The sequence below is a fragment of the Eulemur rufifrons genome, chromosome 14 (genome assembly GCF_041146395.1).
Source record: "Eulemur rufifrons isolate Redbay chromosome 14, OSU_ERuf_1, whole genome shotgun sequence".
In the NCBI taxonomy this organism is placed as follows: domain Eukaryota; kingdom Metazoa; phylum Chordata; class Mammalia; order Primates; family Lemuridae; genus Eulemur; species Eulemur rufifrons.
The window spans coordinates 19904234-19932190 of NC_090996.1; the positions used below are offsets into that span (position 1 = coordinate 19904234).

Consider the following 27957-nt stretch of genomic DNA (forward strand, 5'->3'; position numbering starts at 1 on the left):
CCTGGCCCAACTAGATGTTAGTCCTCTGGACAAGCCCCTCCTTCACTAGAGTAAAGGTTGGATTCCATAGAGCTCCAAAACCAGTGGATCTGCAGAGAAAGTCTGCATTCAAGCAAAATAACGTATTTTCACTGCATGAGAATTTTTGCATGCCCTGATGTTCCTACACAATGTACTGGTCTCCCCCAAAACCATTACAATACCCAGTGGGCTAAGGAGATAGTATTTTCCTAAGAAATTCCTTGGCTGACAAACTTCCAGTGTCCCAATTCCAGGTCTAGTTGACATGAAGAAGGCCTGTAATTTTTATCCCTGTGTGAACGGCAACAGTTCAAGACATCTCTTCATCGATACCCACCCTGTCTGCCAGCTATCACCAGGAACAGATGGAGAATGAAATATCACATTTTACCAAGACACATTGCCCTTCACTCCTTTCTTGAAGTTGATGACTGCACTGTTGTGCAAGAATGTGATACTGGTGCCATGGCAGCCATCTTGAGACCATGAGGTGCAACGATGCAGAGGGTGGATCCTTGATGACATCACCATGCCACCAGACCAACCCCAAGACCACCTGCTCCAGACTTCATGTTAAATTAACCTGCAGTTTCCAGATTCTGTGCCAGGGCACCCCAAGGAACCACAGTGCACTCACAGAGGGGCTCTGGATATTTTAAACTCTAAGGGAAACACAGTGATGCTCAATGTCTATCAGACACCATGGGATCTACTAGCTCAGTAATTTACTGTTTTAACGTTATATGGTCCTATATTCCTTTCGGTGACAGTATATCTCTATGATGCTGGTTTTATGGCAGTTGCTATCATAACATGCAAGGACTTCACGAAAACCAATGTGGAACAGGAAATGAGATGGCAGTATCCAATATGATTCTAAAGTCTATGAAATTATGCAGTGCCCCATTGGCACACCCAGCCCGTGTTAAGTAATTGTAGTATTTAAGAATGAAAGTTAGGCCAGGCACAGTGGCTCACGCCTGTTGCCCTAGTGCTTCAGGAGGTCAAAGGGGGAGACTTGCTTGAGGCCAAGAGTTCAAGACAAGCCTGGGCAATAGTGAGACCCTGTCTCTACAAAAAAATACAAATATTAGCCTGGCATAGTTATGGGCACCTGTGATCCCAGCTACTTGGGAGGCTGAGGCAGGAGGATCACTTCAGCCCAGGCATTGGAGGCTGTAGTGAGCTCTGATTGTGCCACTGTACTCTAGCCTGGGTGACAGAGCAAGACACTATTTGAAAAAATAAAACAAACAAAATGAATGAATGTTATTTAATCTCAAATTATTTATTTATAGTAATTTAAGAATGAAATATAAAATATGTGCATTTTTTTCAATGTATATTATTCAATGTATGTGTATTTTGAGCCTCCACCATGCAGAGGCTTCATAATTTGGACTGATCCTGAGATTTGTGCTCTGTGGACAACCATGGAAACACAAAGCAGAAGCTCTCATTCTCTTCTGAAACTGTGGCTTTACTTCTATCTAAATAATCATTTTCAGTTTACGATCACTTGGCGCTCAGGGCAACTTAGCTTTTGGAAATGAGTCTAGTTTTTACCTGCCTGCTCAAATTGCAGCATTAGTTTGGACCTGAGCAACTTCCTTCCTCATGGAAGTCACCGTCACCTTCTTTTCTCCCCTGCAGTGTCAAGTTCAAAGTGTTGAATGTCTTTTAAGTCACTAGCAAGCAAACATGTTGGCTATTTCAGAACTCTTTACACCCAGAAAGTCCTTGAACTAGAAAGCAGTCCACTACATCTCGTCAACAAGGGTCCATCTTCTCACCATCTGCATGTTTTGAATAATGAAAAATGGCTACCATTTACTGAGAACTTACTGGGAGCTTCACACTAGGAACAAATTTTATGGGAATAATCAGAATACTCCCATGTCATCTTTTCTTTCCCTTTTATCCTTTCCTCTATTATTCAAGTTCAATAACTCTATAGAAGAGGAAATCTAAATGTCTGATAAACATAAAAAGACACTTAATCTCTGGAATAACCAGAAAAATTTCAAATTAAAGCAACAGTAATAACATTTTCACCATTAGATTTGTAGAAAAAAGTTTTAAGCTAATTAATATCCATTGCTGACAAAGGTGGAAGAAGCATGTAATCTCAACTAACATATAATAATATTTTTGTTCTAACAGCTTGATTGAGGTATAATGGATATACTACCCTTAAGATAAGATTTGATAATGTTTTTGTTTTGTTTTGCTTGAGACAGAGTCTCATTCTGTTGCCCAGGCTGGAGTGCAGTGGCCCAATCGTAGCTGACTTATAACCTTGAATTCATAGGTTCGAGGGATCCTCCTAGCTCAGCCTGCTGCATAGCTAGAGCAACAGGCGTGTTTCACCACACCTGGCTAATTTTTTGCACAGACGGATTCTGGCTATATTGCCCAGGCTAGTCTTGAATTCCTGCCCTCAAGTGACCTTCCAGCCTCAGCTTCCCAAAGTGCTGGGATTATAGGTGTGAGCCACATGCCCACCGTATGATAATGTTTTCAAAGGGAGTAGAGAGAAAGCATCATAGGAAATGTAAATTATGTATGCTGGTTAGCAACTGGATGAATTTCACAAACGCGATATGAAAGACACCAGACACCAAAGAGTACATACTGTGGATCGTGAAGCTCAAACCTCGGTAAAGCTGAACATGCTATTAGCTTTAGGAGGTGGTTGCTGGCCAGAGTTCTTGGAGACTTTTGGGGTGTTGTCACCTCTATTTCATGGTGTGGATGGTTAAGTTCACTTTGTGAAAATTCATAGAGCTGTTAGTAGAATTTGTGTACTTTGCAGTGTGCATGTTATACTCAAATAAAAAGTTAAAAATGAAACCAGTCTATTCTTACCAAGTTACCTTCCAGACATAATCAAAAGGAAATCTGTAGGTGGATCTATGGCACCTAAGAAGACAACACTGAATTCAGTCTCTATGACATCAGCTATAATATTTTTCCATCATAAAATGTAATTATAAAAATAAGCAAAGTTAGAAAGCCTTTACTATGAAATTGTTATCAATAACAATAAAGGTTAACAGCCAGGAAGTCCTAGCCCAGGCCTTGTACTGAGCATTCAGCAAATATTATTCTGCGTGTTCCTCGTGGTAATCCTAAGGTAGATATTCTTCCCAGTCTGCAGACAAGAAACAAAAGTTCAAAGACCTGCTGACTCACTAAAGACCATATACAATTAGTGTCTGTCGGTTTGCTAACTCTAAAGTTAGCAATTATACTTTTAAGAGGTAAAATATCTCTACAAGAGGTAAACTACCTAAAAACAGAAACCAACAATATCTTTTGACAGACTCATTTAGTTCTATTTCATTTGTGAAAACGGACTTCAGGATGAGGAAATACTGCCCTGTGGCAGAGTTAGGGAACAGATCTTGGCCTTAATTAAGGATCTTCTCCAAATTTATTTTATTCTCCTTCTTCTCCAGAACTTCTAACTTCTTCAGAAAACATTCCCATCTGGCCCACAACATTTAATTGGCTGTAAGCATTTGGACTCTAAGTCTCCTGGCCATCGGGGTCCCACTGAGGGCCTGAATGGAACCAGAGTAGGTGGCCGCACACCCCGGCAATGGTGGGACAAAATAAAAGCTTGGCCATTGATGTTCCCTCTGGCATAAGGGGGAAATGTGAGCTAAAATGAAATCCCAAGGCCCTGTCCACTGAACAGAACTCCTTTGGACAAGGGGACCCCAGAGAAACCTTAAAACTGAGTGCTCAGCCATGAGAGGATGAGAGGTCAGACAGTCCTCATTGTAACCCCTCCGTTACAGCCATGAGGCTTTCTTCCCTAAGGGCTAACAGAAACCAATCTCATGATCCGTCCTCGCTCACCAATGACCAGCATTCCTTCTTGATAAGGGTACACCAACCATAGAGTGCTTCTGATCAGTCTGTGGAGGCTGTACAGAGAGGGTTTTCATGTCCTCTGATTCACATTTTGATGTCAGAGGACCAACAAATCCACCCTTGGATCATGCTAACACTGCCATTTCTGAACATGGATCCCACGAAGGAGCATGAAATTCAACTGTGTATGCACATATTTCTCTTTTCATAAATATTCCTGTACATTTAGCCACCCAGCTCAGCATAAATTCTTGTTCTCATTGTTCCTCCCTTGAAGTACATTCAACTTCTGACCAAGGCAATTGCTTCCGAGCCTGTCAGAATGACCACCCTGCGTGATGAAACCCTCTGTAGGAAATAAAGCTCTCCTTTCAAATAAGAGAAAATATTGGTAAAGTCTAGTGTTGATAAGGATAGAGTAAAACAGTCTCTCTGGTGCATAATTGAGGATATAAATGTATGTTTTGACAATATTTAGCAAAGAGTAAAATGTCAAATGCTTTGACCCAATAACTCCATTTCTAGAAATTTACCCTTGGCGATGTATATACATACAAAGATGTTCATTGCACTATTTACAGGAGCAAATTAATAGGCAAGCTACATAAATGTACATCATTAGAAGACTACCTAAGTTTGTTGTTTTTTAAATGATGATGTAAATTAGGGTTGGCAAACTGCAGCCTATGGGCCAACTTTAGGTAGTTGCTTATTATTTTATAGACTACAGGCTAAGAAGGTTTTTTTTTTTTTTACCTTTAAAATGGTTATTAAGTATCTACATAATATCCTGATATTCTACAGTGTCTAAAATACTTACTACATAGCCATTTGAGGAAAAGAAACCTCTACTAACTTATACTAATAGGTCGCTATGTATGACTGTGGCAATATTGAAGCAAAAATGCAGTTTATAAAACAGCCTGTATCATATGATTCCAATGTGATAAAATTAAATACATAGACTGTACCATACGTGACTGTCTGCACAGAGAAATACCTGAAATATGCTGACCAGTGTATCAGTTGTCACTATCTTTGAATGATGCCAAATATATATTGTAAATTCTGCCATTTATCATAATAGTAGGCTTAACTAAATAGAATGACATCATGTTCAGTATTGTAATGATGTCAGTTTTCTTTTTAATGCCACCCTAAGTAAGACACAACAGGAGTTTAGGAGAACTTGGCAACATGATATTAAATATATAGGTTGTGTTGTAACATATAAACCCTTAACCTTAATGGCTTGAAAACATCATGTGGGTTATTTCTGTTCTTGTTTAATCACTCCTGAGTTTTCAGAAAGAGACCATCTAATGCAGTGATTCAAAGACCAGCTCCTTCCATCTTGTGTCTCCCCATTTTCTTGTCTTCTTTTTTTTTTTTTTTTTTTAACAGAGTCTCACTCTGTTGCACGGGCTAGAGTGCGATGGTGTCAGCCTAACTCACAGCAACCTCAAACTCCTGGGCTCAAGCGATCCTTCTGCCTCAGCCTCCCGAGTAGCTGGGACTACAGGCATGCACCACCATGCCCAGCTAAGTTTTTCTGTATATATTTTTATTTGTCCATATAATTTCTTTCTATTTTTAGTAGAGAAGGGGTCTTGCTCTTGCTCAGGCTGGTCTCGAATTCCTGAGCACAAACAATCCACCTGCCTCGGCCTCCCAGAGTGCTAGGATTACAGGCGTGAGCCACTGCGCCCGACCCCCCCCCCCCCATTTTCAATAATTGGCTTCCAAGTTTGCCAGAGAAGGAAAACAAGGCAGTGAAGCAGACCCATTTCTTAGCTACATCAGGCCAAAAGTGACCCATATCACTTCCACCCACATTCCATCGGTGTGAACTAGTCATGTGACCACACTTTAGATGCAAAAGAGTACTAGGAAATGTAGTCTCAGAAGGGGTATCAGCTCCCCCCACTCGCACCCCACAACGCTGTGGAAGGAGAGAATGAATCTTCCAGGGATTGCTAACTAAATCTGCCAACACTGAATTTCCGGAGGAAAAGTAGGTATGTGAGAATATCCAGGAGAGTTATGAGAAGGAAGAGAATTACAAAAAAAATAGCTGTACCAGATACCAAATGACAATAATTAAAATAGATTAAATAGTTTAGACTGGGGAAGAAATCTGTAGACAAGCCACTGGAATGGAATAGAGAGCCTAGGAATATCCCCAAATATTTTTAGGAATTTATTTTATGATAAAGGTGGAGTTTCAAATCAGTAGGAAGACCAGGGAAAACAGACTATCATTTTGGGGAATAAAAGAAAGCTAGAGCCTTACCTTTTTTTAGAACATCATTATCAGGGCAAAAAATTTTAATGTAAAAAAAATGTGGATTAATTAATTTTTACTATTTCAAATGGGGAAGACCTTTCTGAGCAGGACACAAAACACATAAAATATACAGAAAAAGACAATTTTGGCAAAGGTGTAAAAGCAATCCAATGGAGGAAAGATAGCCTTTTCAACAAATTATGTTGGAGAAATTGGACATCTATAGGCAAATAAATGAACTTCAACCCAAGACTCACATGCCATATAAAACACAACTTCAACATGGATCACAGGCTTAAATATAAATCGTAAACCTATAAAACTTTTAGAAAAAAATAGGAGAAAATTTTCAGCATCCAGGGCAAAGCAACGCAAAATGCTCTTTCACACCAAAAGTATGAATCCTAGAAATAAAAATTGATAAATTGAACTTCATTAAAATAAAAACATTTGGTCTCTGAAAGACTCCATTAGGAGGATGAAAAGACAAGCTACAGCTTGGAGGAAAATATTTGCAAACCACATATCTGACAATATCTAACAAAGGACCACTATCTAGAGTGTATAAAACAGCTCTGAAAACTCAATAGTAAAAAAAAAAAATCCAATGAGAAAATGGGCAAAAGGTGTAAAGGAACATGTCCCCACCCAACAGGATACCCAGATGGCAATTATGTCCATGAAAAGATGTTGAAAATCATTAGACATTAGAGAAATGAAAATTCAAACCACTATGAGAATCCCTATGCCCCTCTCAGAATGGCTAAAATATAAAAACAAAATAAAGTGAACACGCAAGCTTGCAATAACATGAAGAAACTGGATTGCCCATATACTGCTGGAAAACAGTTAGAGAAAACTCTAGAGAACAGTTTGATAGTTTTTTAAAAACCTATACATGACAAAATAAAGTAGTGTTGGACTATAATCCAAAGTATAAAATAAATGTTCATGAATCCATACTGATATATTATGGAATAAATAAATGAGGGAGAAGAACTCCACCCTCGAGGTGGAGCACAATTCTCCATTCCTTCACTGTGGGCTGGCCTTGGTGACTTCCTTCCTGTGAGTACAGTAGGGAAAGGGGGTAAAAAAGAGTAACTTTACAGTGGAGAAACCTGACAAAACTACCTCTGGCCAGGTGATCCAGGTCAGCATCAATAGTGATACATCATGTTGATGGCATCTACCCTTGATAGGATGTGATGAAAATAATGGATACATGCAACAATTTGAATGAATCTTCAGAGAATTATGATGAGAAAAAACCCAACAGGTTACATATTGTATGTTCCCATTTATATAACATTCTTTTTTTTTTTTTTTTTTTTTTTTTTGAGACAGAGTCTTGCTCTGTTGCCCAGGCTAGAGTGCTGTGGTGTCAGCCTAGCTCACAGCAACCTCAAACTCCTGGGCTCAAGCGATCCTCCTGCCTCATCCTCCTGAGTAGCTGGGACTACAGGCATGCGCCACCATGCCCGGCTAATTTTTTTCATATATTTTTAGTTGTCCAGCTAATTGCTTTCTATTTTTTTAGTAGAGATGGGATCTCTCTCTTGCTCAGGCTGGTCTCGAACTCCTGAGCTCAAACAATCTGCCCGCCTCGGCCTCCCAGAGTGCTAGGATTACAGGCGTGAGCCACCATGCCCGGCCTCGAGATGCTCACTTTTACTGCTTCTATTCAACATAGTATAAGAAGATTTAGAAAGAGAATTGGGGAGCAAAAAAAAAAAAAAAAAGAAAAGAAAAAAGAAAAGGCATCCAAAAGGGAAAGAAAGAAGTAAAATTATCACTGTGTAGCCGGGCGCGGTGGCTCACGCCTGTAATCCTAGCACTCTGGGAGGCTGAGGCGGGTGGATCGCTGGAGGTCAGGAGTTCGAGACCAGCCTGAGCAAGAGCGAGACCCCGTCTCTACTAAAAATAGAAAGAAATTATATGGACAACTAAAATATATATATACAAAAAATTAGCCGGGCATGGTGGCGCATGCCTGTAGTCCCAGCTACTCGGGAGGCTGAGGCAGTAGGATCGCTTAAGCCCAGGAGTTTGAGGTTGCTGTGAGCTAGGCTGACGCCACGGCACTCACTCTAGCCCGGGCAACAGAGTGAGACTCTGTCTCAAAAAAAAAAAAAAAAAAAAAATTATCACTGTGTCAAATGTCATGATTTCATACATAGGAAACCCTAAATATCTTCCAAAAAAGGTTAGAATTAATAAATGTGTTCAGCAAAAGTGAAGGATACAAAATCAACACATACAAAATCAATTGTATTCTGATATACTAAAAATGAACAATCCAAAAGATAATAGAACCATTTCATTTACAATAGCATTAAAAATTAAAATACTTAGGAATAAACTTAACCAAGGAGGTTAAACACTTGTACAGTAAAAATTACAAAACATTATGGAAAGAAATTAAAGACATAAGTAAAAGACATAGCATGTTCGTGGATTAGAAGATTTCTCATCCTCAAGATGTCACAAATGCTCAAGGCAATCTACAGATTCAATGCAATCCCTATCAAAATCTCAGTATTTTTTTTTCAGCAATATGAAAACCCACTCTAAAATGTTGTAGAATTTCAAGGGATGCTAAGGAGCCAAGAAAACCTTGAAAAAGAAGAACAAAGTTAGAAGTCTCACACTTCTTGATTTGAAAACTTACTACAGAGCTACAGTAATCCAAACAATCTGGCACAAGCATAAAGACAGCCAAATAAACCAATGGAATAGAATAGAGAGCCAAGTAATAAACCCTCTAAATATATGGCCAAATACAAGGGAGCCAAAACTATTCAATGGGGAAAGAACAGTCTCCTCAACAAACAGTGTTGGGAAAGCTGGATGTTCACATTCAAAAGAATGATATTGGCTCCTTACCTAATACCACATACAAAAATTAACTCAAAGGCTGTGCATGGTGGCTCACACCTATAATCTCAGCACTTGTGGAGGAAGAGGCAAGAGGATTGGTTGAGGCCAGGAGTTTGAGACCAGCCTAGAGAACATAGTGGGACCCCACCTGTACAAAAAATAAGAAAAAGCAGGGCATGATGGTATATGCCTGTAATCCTGGCTACTCAGGAGGCTGAGGAAGGAGGATCACTTTCGCACAGGAGTTCGAGGTTCTACTGAGCTATGGTCATGACTTTGTACTCTAGCCTGGGTGATAAAGTGAGACTCTGTTAAAAAAAAAAAAAAAAAAAAAAAAAAACAAGTCAAAATGGATCAAAAACCTAACTGTAAAACTATAAATACATGAATGGCCAAAAAGCATATAACAAGATTCTCAACATCACTAATCATTAGAAAAATGCAAATCAAAACTACATGAAATACCACTTCTCATTTGTTAGGATGCTTAGTGTGTGTGTATAGATAGAATGCAGAAAATAACCAGTGTTGCAAGCATGTGGAAAAATTGAAATCCTTGTACATTACTGACGTGAATGTACAATGGTGAAACAGCTGCTGTAATAAACAGTATGGAGATTCCTTTACAAATTAAAAATAGAATTACCGTATGATCCAGCAATTCTGCTTAAGGGTATATACTGAAAGGTACTGAAAGTGGGAATGTGAGCAAATATTTGTGCACCAATGTTCACAACAGCATTCTTCACAATACCCTAAATATGGAAACAACCAAATGTCCACCAAAGGTTGAATAGATCACCAAAATGTGATATATACATACAATTTCATATTACTCAGTCTTGAAAAGGAAAGAAATTATTATTTTTTTAATTTATTTTATTTATTTTTTATTTTTTTCCCCACCAGGCCACATCAGAAGAAAGGAATAAAATTTTGACACATGCTATAATATGGATAAACCTTGAAGACACTATGCTAAGTATCATAGGTTAGAAAAAAGAACCAATATCGTATGATTCCACATACAGGAATATCTCAAAAGTATTGCAGGTTCAGTTCCAGACCACCACAATGAAGCGAGTCACACAAAATTTTCATTTTCCCAGTGCATATAAAAGTTATGTTTACACTATACTGTAGTCTATTAAGTAGGCAATAGCATGATATCTAAAAAAAAAAAAAAAAGCCATATAAACACCTTAATTTTAAACTAGTTTATTGCTAAAATATGCAAACAATCATCTGAGCCTCCAAAAATCTTTTTCCTAGTGGAAATTTCTTGCCTCCATACTGATGGCTGCTGACTAATCAGGGTGGTGATTACTAATGGTTGGGGTGGCTGTGGAAATTTCCTTAAATGAGATAACAGTGAAGTTTGCCACATGCATTAACTCTTCCTTTCACAAAAGATTTCTCTGTAGTCTGTGATGCTATTTGATCGTATTTTACCCACAATAGGAACTTCTTTCAAAATTGGAGTCAATCTTTTCAAACCCTGACACTGCTTTGTCAAATAAATGTAATATTCTAAATTCTTTGTTGTTGTTTGAGCAATGTTCATGGTATCTTCACCATGAGGAGATTCTATCTTAAGAAATCACTTTTGGCCAGGTGTTATGGCTCATGCCTCTAATCCTAGCACTTTGGGAGCCCAAGGCAGGAGGATTGCTTGAGGTCAGGAGTGCAAGACCAGCCTGATGAAGAGTGAGACCCCGGCTCTACAAAAAAATAGAAAAATCAGCCAGGTATAGTGGCACATACCTGTAGTCCCAGCTACTCAAAAGGCTGAGGCAGGAGGATTGCTTGAGCCCAGGAGTTTGAGGTTGCTGTGAGCTATGATCACACCACAGCACTCTGGCCTTGGTGAAAGAGCAAGACACACTCTCAAAAAAAAAAAAAAAAATCACTTTTCTTTCCTCATCCATAATAAGCAGCTCCTCATCCTGTTAAGTTTTATCAAGAAATTACAGCAGTTCAGTCCCATCTTCAGGCTCCACCTTTAATTATAATTCTCTTTCTATTTCCATCATGTCCATAGTTCCTTCCTGCACTTAAGTCTCGAATCCCTGAAAGTCTACCTTGAGGGTGAGAATAACCTCTTCCAAATTCCTGTTAATATTGCTATTTTGACCTCTTCCCATGAATCATGAATGTTCTTAATGGCATCTAGAATGGTGAATCCTTTCCAGAAGGATTTTTATTTACTTTGCCCAGATCCCTCACAGGAATCCCTCTCTATGGAAGTTATAGCCTTAGAAAATGTATTTCTCAATAATAAGACTTGAAATTTGAGATTACTCCTTGATCCATAGGCAACAGAATGAATACTGTGATGGCAATTGTGAAAACAACATTAATCTCCTTGTACATGTCCATCATAGCTCTTGAGTCTCCAGGGACATTGACAAGGAGCAGTAATTTTTTGAAAGGAATGTTTTTGTTCTGAGCAGTGGATCTCAACAGTTGGCTTAAAATATTCAGTAATGCTGTGAACAGATGTGCTGTCACCCAGGCTTTGTTGTTCCATTTCTAGAGCACAGGCAGAGTAGATTTAGCATAATGCTTAAGGGCTGTAGGATTTTCAGAATGGTAAATGAGCATTGGCTTCAACTTGAGGTCACCAGCTCCCTTAGACCCTAACAAGAGAGTCAGACTTGCTAATGAATTGTGAAGCCAGGCATTGACCTCCATCTATGAAAGTCCTAGATGGCATTTTCTTCCAATAAAAGGCTGTTTCACCTACATTGAAAATCTATTGTTTAGTATAGCAAGCTTCATCAATGATCTCGGCTAGATCTTCTGGATAACTTGATGCAGCTTTTCTTTTTTTTTTTTTTGAGACAGAGTCTCACTCTGTTGCCCAGGCTAGAGTGAGTGCCGTGGCGTCAGCCTAGCTCACAGCAACCTCAAACTCCTGAGCTCAAGGGATCCTCCTGTCTCAGCCTCCCGAGTAGCTGGGACTACAGGCATGTGCCACCATGCCCGGCTAATGTTTTCTATATATATTTTTAGCTGTCTATATAATTTCTTTCTATTTTTAGTAGAGATGGGGTCTCGCTCTTGCTCAGGCTGGTCTCGAACTCCTGAGCTCAAACGATCCGCCCACCTCGGCCTCCCAGAGTGCTAGGATTACAGGCGTGAGCCACCGCACCCGGCCAGATGCAGCTTTTCCATCAGCATTTGCTGCTTCTCCTTGTACTTTTATTATTCTAGAAACAGCTTTTTTCCATAAACCTCATGAACCATCCTCTACTAGCTCCCGAGTTATCTTTTGCAGCTTTCTTACCTCTCTCAGCCTACATAGAAGTGAAGAGAGTTAGGGCTTTCTATGGATTAGGCTTTGGTTTAAGGGATGATCATGGCTGATTTGATCTTCTATCTATACCACTAAAAGTTTCTCCATATCAGCAATGAGGATATTTCGCTTTTGCATCATTCCTGTGTTGATTGGAGTTGCACTTTTAATTTCCTTCAAAAACTTTTCCTTTGCATTCACAACTTAGCTAAGTGGTACAGGAGGCCTAACTGTCAGTTTATCTCAGCTTTCAACATGCCTTGTCACTAAGCTTAATCATTTCTAGCATTTCATTTCAAGTGAAAGACTCGCAACTCTTCTTTCAGTTGAACACTTGGAGGCCATTGTAGGGTTATTAATTGGCTAACATTCAATACTGTTGTCTGAGGGAGCAGGGAGGTGGGAAGAGAGGGAGAGAGAAAGGAACAGGCAATTACTGGAGGCAGAACACACATTTATTGATTAAGTTTGCTGTCTTATGTGGGTGCATTTTGTGGCACCCCAAACAATTACAATAGTAACATCAAAGATCATGCATGGACCAAACATCACTGACCACAGATCAGCATCACATATATAATAAACAAGTTTGAAATATTGCAAGAATTACCAAAATGTGACACAGAGACATGAAGTGGGCACGTGGATAGACTTGCTCCTTGCAGAATTGCCACAAACCTTCAATTTGTGAAAAATGCAATAGGTGTGAAGTGCAATAAAGCAAAGTTCAAAAAACAAAGTGTGCCTGTATGAAGTGCCTAGAGGAGTCGAATCCATTGAGATAGAGATTAGAGCCATGGTTGCCAAGGAGTAGGAGGGAAGGAAAATGGTGTTAGTGTTGAATGGGTACAGGGTTTCAATTTGGGAAGACAGAAAATATTCTAAAGATGGATGGCGGTGTTGGTTTCACAAACCATGTGGATGTACTTAATGCCACCAAATTGTACATATAAAAATAGTTAACATGGCAAATGTTGTTATGTATATTTTACTGGAATAAAAAGGAGGGAAAAACACCTATGGTGACCCATGAAGATGAAGTCTTGGGGGTACAAAAAGAAGAGGAGGCAGTGGATATCCATATGCAGAAGATACCCCAATTGTGTGCCTATATCAAAATGCCACATGCACCCTATAAATATAAACAACTATTATGCACCCATAATAATAACAGGAAGAGGAGGCACTAGGGATGGAGAGAAGGAAAGGGCAGGTAAAGACGGGAAGGGAGTCTAGGCATCCAAGGGAGGGGCTGCGAGAACATTTCAAGGAGACAGGTGGACACCTATTCTCTTACAGGTCTTCAAGGGAGAAATCTGAAATCGGTTACCCTGGGCCAAAATCAGGGTGTCAGCAGGGCGGGTTCCTTGTGGAGTCTCTGGAAGGCTCTGAGGAAACAATCTGTTTTCCTACTCTTTTCAACATCTAGTGGCTGCCTGTATTCCTGGCTGCTTGGCCCTCCCTCCATCCTCAGAGCCCATCACTCCATCCCTCCATAGTCTCTGCCTCCCTCATCACAGTGTCCTCTCCTCTGATGCTGACCCCTCCTCTGTCCTGCTCATAGGACCCTTGTGAAGACAGCAGGCCCATCCAGGTAATCCAGGACAATCTCATCTCAAGATCCTTAACTTAATGCCAGTTGCAAAGCCCCCTTTACCACAGAAGTTATGCAGGTTATGGATATGAGGACGAGGACATGTTACGGGGCCTCCCACAGCCTGCCGCAGTGACCAGAACGAAGGAAGCACTTAGGCAGGCTAGCCTGACCCGGGCAGAAACAGGAGCCAGAGAAGAGCCTCAGCATCTGGTGGAGGCCAAGGGTTAGGGGTTAAGATACAAGGTCTAGTGTTATGACGCAGAACACAAGAGTACAGTACACAAAGTGGGTACAAGGTCATGAGCCGAGTCTGAGTCACAGGGAGTAAGCCAAGGTCAGAGTAGGACTCAGGATCCTCAGCTTCAGCCAACACAAAGGTGAACCACAGCCCACCCCGTGGAGTGCAGAAGGAGCAGCAGACAGCAGCAGAGGCCCACCACGCAGTCAATGGCAAGTGTGATTTATTTAATCCACAAGTCAATGGAAACAAGAGCTGGTACGACAACTTTTATGACTGAGGTTTCTCAGAGTGTGGGATGAGATCGGTACCCAAGGCCTGCCCTTCACTCAGGGAGCTCAGCGTAGCTCCCCTGGGAAGGCTGGTGGCTTCAGCTTCTGGCTCAGCATGTGCCTTCGACAGACTAATAAGTCATCTCCTGCAAACCTGAGGGGAACAGACACACAGATGCTGGTCAGAGACTCAATGTAAAGCAGAGAAAACAGCTGGGAGAATGTGACCCTGCCGTGGACCCCCAGGGACTGGCTCTGGGGCACTGGCCACACATCTGACCACGGCAGCCCTGCTGTCCTGTTATGGAAAATGAGATTTCACATGGAAACGAGACATTGGGCGAGACTGTGTTTATGGGTGGTGTTAAAGGGATTAAGAAAGCATTATAACAGTTTATGGCTTCTCTACAGTTAATGCCAAAAACCTACCCTTTCTGTGCTGAACTTTGAGCAAACGCAGAGAGGGTTCTTCAACACACACACACACACACACACACACACACACAAGCACTGATGTCCCAGAGCAGCCAGGTACATGGTGGGGACAAAAGAAGCCCCTTACATTAAAATGTGCAATAAATTGTTCCTTTGTAAGAATCACAGTTCACTTAAAAATATTAGAAATAACTTACATTCCAAAAGTGTGGGAATGTCAAGTAAAGTCACATATAGCTACATGATAAAACTTTATAAAGCCATTACAATTATGTTCATTGAAAGTTTTTAGTAGCAAGATGGAAATGCTTATATTATAATATTAAGTCAAAAACATCAGAAATCAAAGTTGCATAAATATATAAATTCAACTCTGTTGAAGACAAAACAATATGTAGAAAAAGAGGGCAAGGAAGAAGTTACTAGAGGTTATCTCTGAATGACAGGCATACAGGTGTATTTGCTATACATTTTTAGAAGTTTCTAAATTCTTTACTCAAAATTATATTACTTTTATCATTAGGAGGATGATAATATAAAAACAGCAATAAATAACTTTAATCAAAAACAAATTTGAAAGGACTTTTAAGGTGAACTTCACAGTTGGGGAAATTTGGAGAGGAGTGGAATGGTAAGCCTAGGGTGGCCGATTTTCAGTCCCAGGACAACCTGGGATGTTCCTACAGGTGACAGTTCTTACCTCTCTCAGGTTCTTTGTTTTGTATCAGCTGCCTGCCTGAGTTCCTATGTCTTTGGATGAGATCTGTAGGAAGCTTGAAGGCCAGTAGCCAGTTTTGACATTAAAGGCCAGAACTAGGATCTAAAGTGGTTGCCACTGGGATAGAGAGACACCCAGGACTCACGACTGGGGAAGCCAGCCCAGCACGGGCAGCTATAAAGGAGGAATTGACCCAAGACCAAGCTAACCAGGAACCCAGAGGGGATCCACACTTACCCCCTAAGGCCCTACTTGGCCATAGCCAGGGAAGTGGACCTTCATCATAAGAGAGAAGAGGGAGAAATTCAACCCCAGGTGCATGGGTTTGTTAGAGAGATGTAATGAGCCGTGTATTTAACATCCAGTAGCCTGGCAATAACTTGATCCAAAAGGTAATCACTGGTCAGTTTTATGAAGATTACTATTGAATCTTCAAGGTCTTTTACCTTCCAACTGCAAAAATTCCACAGTGGGTCTCTCCAGGGTTGTTCGTTTTGGGACACATGGCTTACTTAAATAGTTCCCTGGTTTCTGTGTTATAAAAACACAGAAGTAAGAGCAAATTTTCTGGATATGCTCATGGATGCACATATATGATCTGATAGTTCTTTCTGGGCCCAAAGTTCCAAACAAGTCTTTCATACTTTGGAGAAGAAAAGTTCCCCATTTCTAGGTCAAAGCAACAAAAGTAAAATCACATGCCTAGTTCATTTCCTCCTTTGGTTGCCCATCAATGGCATTAATGCTCCAAGAGGAGCTCAAGAAGCTCCATTTTGTCCAGTAATTCAAGTGATTCTACAATGGGCAGAGAATGACAATAGAATCAATAGAAGTTTAAACATTTAAAATGAAGATGATGCAGACGGGGGTGGAACGAGATGGCCGAATAGAAATCTCTGGCAGTTGTTCCTCCGCACAAACACCAAAATTCAACAATCATCCACACAAGGAAGCATCTTCAGAAGAAGCAAAAGACAGATAAGTGATCTCAGTACCAGATTTTAACATTATATCAAGGAAAGAGGCACTGAAGAGGCCCTAAAAGACCCCAAGCGCCCTCTCCCCCATCCCCGGGCTGTGTGCAGCCAGCACACCAAGTGGAGAATGTTTGCCCAGCAGAGGGAGAGTGAAGTGATTATGGGACTTGTAGCCCACCCTGCTGCAGGGGAACACAGCACAGGGCAGGACTCTGACAGTACCCACAGAGGAAGCATCTACACCAGCCCAGCCAGAAGGAAATCCTCCACCTGGAAACCCGAGTTCCAGCTTGCCCCATCACCAGCTGAAGAAAAGCAGACTAGGGCCAAAATGAATTCATAAGGCAGCCAGGTCACACGGCTTCAGTTCCTGAGCAACTCCTGTGGCTGTGCTGGCTCAGAGGCAGTGAACTTGAGGTGTTTGTGATCCAGTGAGACATGAGCAGTGCCTGGGTCAGCCCTCCCCAAATTCCAGGCATTGCAGCACAGGGAGAATCTTCTCCCACTGAGGAAAGGGAAGGGAAGAGTTCAGAGGACTTTGTTTTCCAACTTGGGTACCTGCTCAGACACAGTAAAATAAAGTACCAACCTGATTCCTGAGGCCACTGAGTCTAGGCCTTAGTTCTTGGATGGAATTGAATTTCTAGACCTATCTGGGCCAGAAGGAAACACACTACCCTGAAAGGAAGGACCCAGTGCTGGCCGGATACACCACCTGATGACTAAAGGGAACTTAGGTCTTGAATAAACATCAGAGATAGCCAGGCAATACTCACCAAGGGCTTTGGATGAGACTGTGCTGGTTGCAGGTGTGACTTGGTGCAGTCCAAGGTGCAGTGGCCATGAGGAAGTGCCCATATTACTCCTCCGCCAACTCCAGCAGCCCAGCACAGAGAGTGAGGGATGAGAATGAGAAACTGCTTGGTAATCCAGGGCATTTTCCCATATCTTACCCAAGTCCACCAAGGTGATACCATAGGAAGTACACAAGAATCACAACATTACTGGGCTTGGAGCACCCCCAGTACCGAAATGGATATAAATTCCCATTGAATATCTGGAATCCCTTCTCAAAAAGGACAGGTTCACACAAGCCCAGAGGGTGAAGATAAATACCGAACTCTTCAATGCCCAGACATTGACAAATTTCCACAAACATCAAGAACATCCATTAAAACATGACCTCACCAAAAAGAACTAAATAATAAGGTACCAGTGATGAGTCCCGGAGGGAGGGCAATATGTGACCTCTCAAGACAAAGCATTCAAAATAACTGTCCTGAAGAAGTTCAGTGAACTTAAAGACAACAGAAAGTAGGAATACAGAAGGCTATCAGAGAAATTTAACAAAGGGATTGAAAATAATGAAAAATGAACAACAAGCAGAAATTCTGGAGCTTAAAACATCAACTGACAAACTAAGTCTCTCAATGTAAATTAGTGCAACCACTATGGAGAACAGTATGGAGGTTCCTTACAAAACTACAAATAGAACTACCATAAAACAGAGTCATCCCACTGCTAGGCATCTATCAAAAAGAAAGGAATTAGTATACGGAAAACATATCTGTACTCCCATGTTTATTGCAGCACTATTCACAACAGCCAAGATTTGGATTCAACCTAAGTGTCCATTAACACATGAGTAGATAAAGAAAGTGTGGTACATATACACAATGGAATATTATATAGCCCTAACAAAGAAGGAAATCCTGTCATTTGTAACAGCATGGATGGAACTAAAGAAAATTATACTCAATGAAATAAGCCAAAAACAGAAAGATAAATCTTGCATGTTCTCACTCATATGTAGGAGCTAAATATTAAATACAATTGATCTCACAGACAGAGAAAGAGAAAAATACATTGATGGTTACTAGAGGCTGGGCAGTGATAAAGTGGGGATGATTTATGGGTAGAAAAATATAGTGAGATAGAATGAACAATATTTGATAGCACAAGTGACTATAATAAACAATAGTTTAGCATATGCTTTAAAATAACTAAACAAGTGGAATTGGAACATTCCTAACACAAACAAATGATAAATGCCTGAGGTGATGGATACCCCATTTACCCTGATTTGGTTAATTCACATTCTACACCTGTATCAAAAGATCGCATGTGCCCTATAAAGATAAATATAATGGTACCCATAATAATTAAAAATAAAACCAATAAGTTCGGGTATACTTTAAAATAAATAAAAGAGCAGAATTAGAATGGTCCTAACACAAAGCGATGGTAAATACCTGAGGTGACGGTACCCCAGTTACCCTGATGTGATTATTAAACATTATAGGCCTGCATCTAAACATCCCATGTGCCCTATAAATACATACTACCGTTACATGCCCATAATAATTAAAAATAAATAAAACATGAACATGATAACCCAGAGTTATGGTTATGGAAAATGTTCGTGGTATATTAAGTGAAAAGAAGCAGGCCAGAAATAGTACATATGGTGAGATTCCATTTTAATTTATTTTCATTGAAAAGAACAAAAAATACCATAAAATCAAAAGACAAATGACAAACTAGGAAGCTATTAATATATTTGGAATACAAATGACAACAGGTTGGCTTCCTTGCTATATCAAGAGCTATTAAGTGTCAATAAGAAAAATTTCAAAAATTCATTTACAACAGGGGAAAAGACTAGTTCACCATAAAAGAAAAACAAAGTTTCAAATTCATGTATGAGGAAAAAATGCAAATTAATATATAACATACTTTTTCAACTATCAGGTTGACAAAGATCAAAAAGTCTGATATACATTTCATCAAGGACATGAAAATAAAGGTGCTCCATGAATTACTAGTAGGATTGCAAAATAGTGCAACCTCTCTGGATGGCATCTTGATAATCTCTATCAATGTCTAAAATGTACATCCTTGGACTCTACAATTCTGCCTTTAAGAATTTATCCTCGGCCGGGCGCGGTGGCTCACACCTGTAATCCTAGCACTCTGGGAGGCCAAGGCGGGTGGATCGCTCGAGGTCAGGAGTTTGAGACCAGCCTGAGCAAGAGCGAGACCCCGTCTCAATAAAAATAGAAAGAAATTATCTGGCCAACTAAAATATATATATAGAAAAAAAAAAATTAGCCGGGCATGGTGGCGCATGCCTGTAGTCCCAGCTGCTCGGGAGGCTGAGGCAGTAGGATTGCTTGAGCCCAGAAGTTTGAAGTTGCTGTGAGCTAGGCTGACGCCATGGCACTCACTCTAGCCCGGGCAACAGAGTGAGACTCTGTCTAAAAAAAAAAAAAAAAAAGAATTTATCCTCTATGTGTACAAAGATGTACGTTCAAGAGCATTCACTGCAGCATCATAGCTCCAGTGTGGTAAGAAGCAAAGAACTGTAAACTAGAAGAGACAGTTGAATACTTTAAAGCACATTCATACAACAAAACCTGGGCTATGTCTGTACATAGTAACACGGACAAACTGTCAAGACATATCATGGAATTTAAAAAAGGAAGTTGCTTGGTAAGTAATTTGCAAAGTATACCACTGCCTATGTAAAGGAAAAGGGAGAGACATGTATGTCTTCATATGCACTGACTACTTTGAGAAAACACAGAATGAACTAGAAATGGTGGCTGTCTCCTGAGAGGGAAGACGTAGACTGGTAGTGAGGGGTCAGTGAGTTGAGTGGTTTTTATTTTTACCCTGCATGCTACATTATTCTGGTTTTGAAAAAAATATTTGCCTATAGGACTTTTCCAAATATATGCCTATAGGACTTTCCAAGTATTTTTAAATATAAACTTTTAAATACATACACACAGAGAAAAATGTGCACAAACATATGGAAATATCTTTTCTGAAAGTTTGTGTTAAATTATGTGCGTGCTGCTGAGGAAAATTCAGGCATTTCCAAAAAGTATGTGGAGGAAAATAAAAAATTATTCATATTCCCACCATTCACAATAGCCATTGCTAACAATCTCGTATTGCTATTTGTCCAGGCTTTGTTCAGATGTGTGTGCGGATGCACGCAGGTGCATACACATGTGCGTACGTCTGTGCACGTTTCTGTATTTGTGCATTCACTCCCGTCTTGGTATGCAGGCCCCAGGACCACATCTGAAGTGAGAATGACTATACATAAAGTGCTTTGGTTGCTTCCCAACTAATCTTTGCAGAAGATTTTCCAAGGCAGATTTTCTAATACCAAGTTCTAGGAAAACGCAGCACCATATCAAGGGCTCTGGGATGGTTATTACCAAATATAACTATCAGGAGACACTACTAATTATGAAGCTGTTCACTAGAATGTGAGCTCCCAACACCAGGCATATCTTTTGTCCTATTTTGTTCATTTTAGTATCCCTCCTGCTTAGAAAAGTGCCTGCCTGGCAGTAGCCAACACTCAACATTTGTGACATGAATATGCTCGCCTTAGACATCTACTCCACAGTTCCCAGCAAATGCAGAGACAAACTCTGTGGCATTCACAGAGGTGGGAAGGTTGTTCGGCCTGAGATAGACAGACCAAAGCTCTCCCAGTATTTTTACCCTCCTACCGTTAGGGTTACACGTTGCTGTCTACATGAGCCCATGGCAACACGAGACAAATGACTACCCAGAAGCAAGTTACTTCCCTTGTGGTTGGTGCTAGTGACAGACTCCTCTCTGGGCATCTAGAAGAGGTGCTAGAGCACCCCCATTACAGATGCCAGACCAGGGATATTCAAAATGGTTGTCTTGACCCATGCAAATAAAAAACATCCTATGCGAAAGAATGCTTCTAGAAGAACCCAGGAAGTATCGACTGATCATGTGGAGACACCACTTTCTCAACCCTTCAAGGCTTTCATTACCAATTATTCGTGTATGTACTTGAGAAAAGCAGCAATACTTCTAAATGTTAATAAGCTGTATGGCCCAGCAAAGCCAAAAATTCTTCTCATGATCTTGTAAGAGGCCAAACACTGTTATCTTAGGTCTCCGAAGGCAAGAAAAAAGCATAAATCAGAAATCACAGGCCAGGCAGGGTGGCTCACTGTAATCCTAGCACTTTGGGAGGCCGAGGCGGGAGGATCCCTTGAACCTCAGGAGTCTGAGATAGACCTAAGCAAGAGTAAGACTCAGTCTCTACAAAAAATAGAAAAAATTAGCCAGGTGCAGTGACAGGCACCTGCAGTCCTAGGTACTCAGGAGGCAGAGGCAGGAGGATCGCCGGAGCCTGGGAGTGTGAGATTGCAAAGAGCTGTGATGACACCACTGCACTCTATCCTGGACAACAGAGTGAGACCCTGTCTCCAAAAAAAACCAAAAAACAAAAACAAGAAAACCATCAGGAATCACAAAGGAATTATAAAAATAATGAAAATGGGCTTTAATATTGTGTACAGAGATGCATAGATGGTGATGTTCTCTCCAGTGCTGTTTGTAACAGGAAAATTTAAACAACATAAAAACAGGACACCACAAGTAAATTTCCAGCTATACACAAATTATTATTATCAATATATTATATCTGTATATCAATATAAATACTATGTGCCCTTAAACAGGATATGGTAACTCTAAACATTTTCATATGTAAAGATGAGTATAATCTATTGTTAAGTTTTACAAAAGAAAGATGGTTTACAGATCAATATATGTAATATGAATCTACTGACTCAAAAAAAAATTTTGTGATTTAACAAATATTTTTCTTTATATGTTATGTATAGGAAAAGAATATGCCCCGTCATGTTAACTGCTACCTCCAGCGTGAGACTACACAGTGGACGAAAACTTTATACTTCATGCACTTTACTTTGCTTGAAAACTTTGTTAGAACAATGAGCACATATTTCTTTTCTAATGAGAATAAAAGTCCATTTATACATCTGCCAGCAGATTTTTCTCCCCTTACATATCCTTGAGCTACATCATTTTCCTCCCTCTACAAACCAGGGATTATGCAAAATTGCCACTGCCAAGGTGGCTCTGGGAATTTTCCAGGTGCAATTGCTTATCTTGACTAAAGCAATGTGTTTTGGCATAAGCCTATCTCAGCTATGGGCTGAGATGGTTCCTAATCATTTTCGTTTGAGAGGCCCAAAGATCCTCACACAGGAATACTTGACTGAGAAGATACATAAGTGCTACATCTGTGTAGGTATGTCTTGTGTCACTTCCAAGTGACAGCTTGGCGACCCAGCCCAGCCCAGAAGAGGCCTGGCCCAAGACCACCCCCTACATTTCAACTCATTGAAATCTGCCTCTGCTTGTCTCCAGCTCCGTGCCTTGCAAGCTACTAGGACCTTTACACTCCTCCTACTTCTGATCTATCAATCAACAGGGTGATCGATTGGGAGTTACAACTCACTCCCCTGACAAGATCCCGAACACGGGTGGGAAGAAGCCAGACACCAAGGGTGTAAACATGCAGTCCCCCGTGTGCGACCTATGGGACCAGACAAAACTCATCCGTGGTGACAGATACCAGAACTGGGCTTGCTGGGGCGGGAGGGCGGAGGTGGAATGGCAAAGGGCACCAGGACATTTTCTGGGTGATGAAAATACTCAGTATCTCCCCAAGGGTAGAGCTTATGCGTAGGTGTATACAGACATTCGTCATAACGCCCTGATTTGTGCTCTTCAGAAGCACAAATGGATGCGTTTCACTATAGAAATTTTGCCTTACTTTAAAAAGTAACTGTGGCGTGAACATCACCAGCTGCAGAACACGTGTGCTCCATGGTACCGCTGTAAAAACATGAAATGAATGTGTGTTTTGCTTAACACGCGCTCACACACTCGGGGAAAGGCACTTGGGGGACCGCCCTCTGGGAGCGGGGTTGGGTGGTCTAGAGTCCCCGTGGCAGGAGGGGCGCGTGGCGCTGGGGAGACTCACTGACGCGGAGGGAGAAGGGCCACCTCCAGGGTGGGCAGAGCGCGGGCAGTCGTGGGGTGGGCAGGGCCGCGGTCGCTGGACGCCGCCCTAGCCAGGCCCAGGCCGGGCCTCAGCGTTTCCAGGCAGCGCCTGCCCTTGGGGGGCTCTGAGCCCCGTTGCCTAGAAACGCCCCATTGTGAGCCTGGCTGTCCTTTGTTGTAGCAACCGAGTCTCCCTAGGTCCTCAGACTAGACTCAGATCCCACTGCGCGGGACACTTTTCTCGGAGCGGAACAGGACCCAAAGCGACGTCGTCCTAGTTCGGTGGCCTTGGCTTCGGCTTAGGCCACTTCTTGGGGCAGGTTAGGTGGCCATGTGGCTACCGTCATGGACGTTGAACTTAAGGAACCTATTAAACAAAATGAGGAAGAGGCACTTTCTAGAGTCGGAAATAACTCAACACCACCTCTTAATCAAGACTCTAACAGTGATTTTTAAGGATGACTTAACGATAGGGAAGCTGAAGTGGGAAACTTAAAGCAACGTCTTTCAGAAATGAAACAGCATTTCGATCTCAAAATGGAAAATAAAAAGTTGATTTCAGCTTGTGAAGATGGAAGACACATACACCCCCAGGTCTTTTCAGCCAATCCTGAAGAAATGAAGAATTTGGAAAACACAACAGAACAAAGATCATTGAAAGGGATAAAAGAACCAGAACTGGACATGAAACTTCGTGAAAAGAACATGTCTTTAACTAAAAAGATGGAGGAGCTGTCCAGTGCGGAGATTTTCTGGCAGAAAGGTTTGGAGGCACAGTGTCCTCACCCTAGAACACCTGCAGCTTCCTGCACCCACCATGTTGCCTACCTTCAGCAGCAACTCCAAGCACGTGCTTTGGAAAAAGAGAATGTCAGCTGTTTGGAATGCGAAGGCTAACGAAAACAGCTATCTCAAAAGAAAGTATCACCAAAGGATGGACATCATTGTGCCAAAGAAGCAGCCAACAGCAAGCCACAAGATGGAAATAAAAAGTTGTCCGTTAGCTTTGGAAGTAGCAGACATGATGAGATGTTTAGAGACACCGTTCAGCATTTATCACGTCTCATTAGAGAAAAAGACCTTGGAATAGATGCCTTAAGGAAGAAGTGTCAGACTTTGGTCACATTTGGCAAACATCCAGCACTGGTAATGAGCTAAGAGGTACTGATAGTAACCGGTTTGAGGAACTTCTAGAAGAACGTGAGAAATTAAAACACCAACTTAAGAACATGGCAGAGTGGCAACAGCAGGCAGTGAGCACAGTACACACTATGCAGCATGAGGCGGCCCAAGCTTAAGGGGCACAGTTTCAGCACAGCAGGGGGCCGCTTTGCAATAGGAAGGTCAGTCTTTTAGGGCAACTCGATATTCTATCACAGCCGTGTATGGAATCATCAGTCTGGCCGCAGCCAGCCAAATCGCCAGAGGCAAGTAAGTCTGCTGTACTGAGGGAGCCTTAGAAACTGCTCCAAGAGGAGGTCGACGAACTGACAAAATCAGTGCTAGAAAAAGAGGCAAGCATTAGACCCCTCCCGGAAGATGATCAGAGACTCTCTGATTTAATTGCTGCCACCTCAGCACGGGAAAGAAAAGCACATAACAAATGCATTTGGAAATCACTCAGCTGAAGAAGAAACAAAATATTCTACACATGTTACTTAAAGGGAAGAACGTTTTCAACAAAGCCAAATATAGTTATGTTCTGTCAGGGAAAATCTCACTAATGAAATGAGTGAAAATGAGATTTTGAAGCAGGCAGTCAGCAACCCGAAGGAGAGAATATCAGTTTTACAAATGGACATGTCCTGAAAAATTGTATGCTGAAAAATTTCCTTCAAAGGAGAATGTCATTAATGTAATGTCATAGTTGTATTCCAGGAGAAAGCTGGGTGCAGTTAAGATCCTGCCTGCAAAGATTGTGTGGGATAGCAGAGCCGTCTAGGTAGCCTGTGGGTAGCAAGGTGAAGATGCATTGTGTCCGTTTGGAGGTGAAGGCAAACTGTGGCTGAGAGGCCTTTGAAATACTCAAGAGTACATTAGCCAAAACTGTAACAGCAAAATACTTACCTCTTTTAAATGTAGTGGGATTCTCAAGTATTTAAGAGTCCTCCCCCATCCCAAAGAAATTTCCTCAAGTCACAGATTTTTTTTGTCTCCATCAGATCACATGTGCTGTGGATCTTCTGAGTGGTTATGTGGAAAGGAAGCCAGAGGCCAGCCCCGTAGGGCACCGTTCTCCTACTCTAGGGGATGCCAGTCCATCTCCCCAGGCTGGGATTCATGTCCAGGAAGTTCATTTTTTCTGTGGCCCAGGTGAGAGCCATCAAGCCCCTTGATCCTGAGTTTAGTTCTTTGGCACCCTGTGCTAAGCACAGCCCCAGTGTGTTGGTGTAGAGTTTTGCATTAGGAAAGCAGTTGAATAGCAAATGCCCTTCCCTGTGACAGTTTTGTTCTTTATCATAAGTGCCAGGGCCACTGACTGCCATGGACATGCACTTCTTAGGGGTCAGGAGAGCACAGGACAGCAGCAAGGGAAGCAGCAGCACAGGAAACATCACTCCCCTTGCCTGAACAACAATAGCTGTTAGGAGGCAACCAGGGAGCCATTCTAAAATCTTCCCCAGGGCGATGGCCTCCTTCCATTCCACAAACACGAAGGTTGTCCCCAGGACGGCGCTGGGGGTATATTTCCCCAAACCATGTCTGTATGGCTGCCCCAAGCAGCCGGTGATGGTTATCAGGTTAGAGGCAGTGAGCAAACAGCTCTCGCCTGACTCCCAGTGAGTGGAACTCAAGCACCCACCAGATAGGATGTTGTGTTGTTGCTGCCCCCAAGTGGAAGCCTTGGAGAACACCTGCCTGACACAGGCTACACCTGATGGCACTTCACACCAGGATATATTCAGCTAACATTAGTTAGGGTGGGAAGTGATTGTAAAACAGGAAGGAGAGCAGGAGTGACTCCATGACAGGCTGAACCTCCCGGAATAGGCCTAAGTTTCGGTTTCCCGACGCTGGTCCTCCCCTTCCCCGAAATACCGCTGATAACAACTAAAAGGTCCCGGGACTTAAAACCAACCAATCAGAAGCCAACACGACCTTGGAGCCAACCAATCAGGAGCCAACACCATCAGCCACTTTTAAAAGAACAAATGAACTAAGGGAGGGAGATAGTGTGCCCAGTGCATGTAACCTACTGAAAAATATAAAAGCTTACTTTTTACTCTAGGGTGGGGTCCTGGTTCGTGGAGAGGCCACTGCGTTGGCACTCTGAGACTTAGACCCCAGCTCAAGCTAGCCAATAAACTCCTTTGCCTTTTGCAGCCTCTGTGACTCTGCCTCTCTGTTCCTGGGGCCGAGGGGAACCGGTTCCAACAAGATGACCACACCGAACTGAGATAACAGAACTCATCAGCTGAAGCGCAAGCTGGCCAGCACTGTGTTGTAGATAGTCACTGCCGCCTTATAAAACCAGTTAATTAGGGCCAGGTGCGGTGGCTCACGCCTGTAATCCTAGCACTCTGGGAGGCCGAGGCGGGTGGATTGCTCGAGGTCAGGAGTTCAAGACCAGCCTGAGCAAGAGTGAGACCCGTCTCTACTAAGAATAGAAAGAAATTATCTGGCCAACTAAAAATATATATAGTAAAAATTAGCAGGGCATGGTGGCGCATGCGTGTAGTCCCAGCTACTCGGGAGGCTGAGACAGGAGGATCACTTAAGCCCAGGAGTCTGAGGTTGCTGTGAGCTAGGCTGACGCCTACGGCACTCTAACCCGGGCAACAGAGCAAGACTCTGTCTCAAAAATAAAAAAGAAAGAAAAAAAAAAGCAGTTAATTAGCAAAGGAACAGTTAGTGAAAGCTGACCCAGGTGTCCTCAGTCAAGGATGGCCCATGCTGTTTGTGATGCCAATTGTTTTCTTCACCAACTCTTCACTCCATTCGTGAGGGAGGGATTCCCACTGTAGAGATATGGGAACGGACGAACACACAAGACCTGACACCAGAGAGATGCATCAACAGCAGTTTATTTGTTACATATACTCACAGCCTACGGGAGGAGGACACTGCACGCTATGCAGGGACACATGGGGTTGCGCTCCAGAACAGAGTGAACATGCAGGGACTGAGTAAGGTGACCCCTGGTTCCCACAGGACGGTGTGACTGGCTTGTCTCAATAATTCCTCCTTTAGCTGGCAGGGAACTGAAACCCACTGGCTGGGGATTAACAGACAGTGTGTCTGGTTCCTGTAATAAGGGGCCATTTAGCTAGAGGATGTTACCTGTGGGAGCAGAGAAGGAGGGGAACCTGTCGTTCGGGCATTTGAGGCCCTTCAGATTTTACCATCTGTCAGGACAGCACTTAATGTGGATCCTGCCTTCAGGCCTTATACCACAACAAACTATTAAAAGGTAATCCTTTCCAGAACTACTAATTGAATTCAGCAATGTCACAGGATACAAAATCAATATTC

General features: G+C 41.9%; 1 protein-coding gene across 1 annotated transcript in view; it reads right to left on the reverse strand.

Moving 5' to 3' along the window:
* Positions 1-14563: 14563 nt before the first annotated feature.
* LCMT1 (leucine carboxyl methyltransferase 1) overlaps positions 14564-27957 on the reverse strand; it is a 77791-nt gene continuing 64397 nt past the window's right edge. Inside the window, exon 11 of the mRNA XM_069485896.1 lies at positions 14564-14629. Within this exon, the coding sequence (XP_069341997.1) occupies positions 14607-14629 (23 nt within the window). The 3' untranslated portion in view covers positions 14564-14606. The remainder of the gene's footprint in view (positions 14630-27957) is intronic.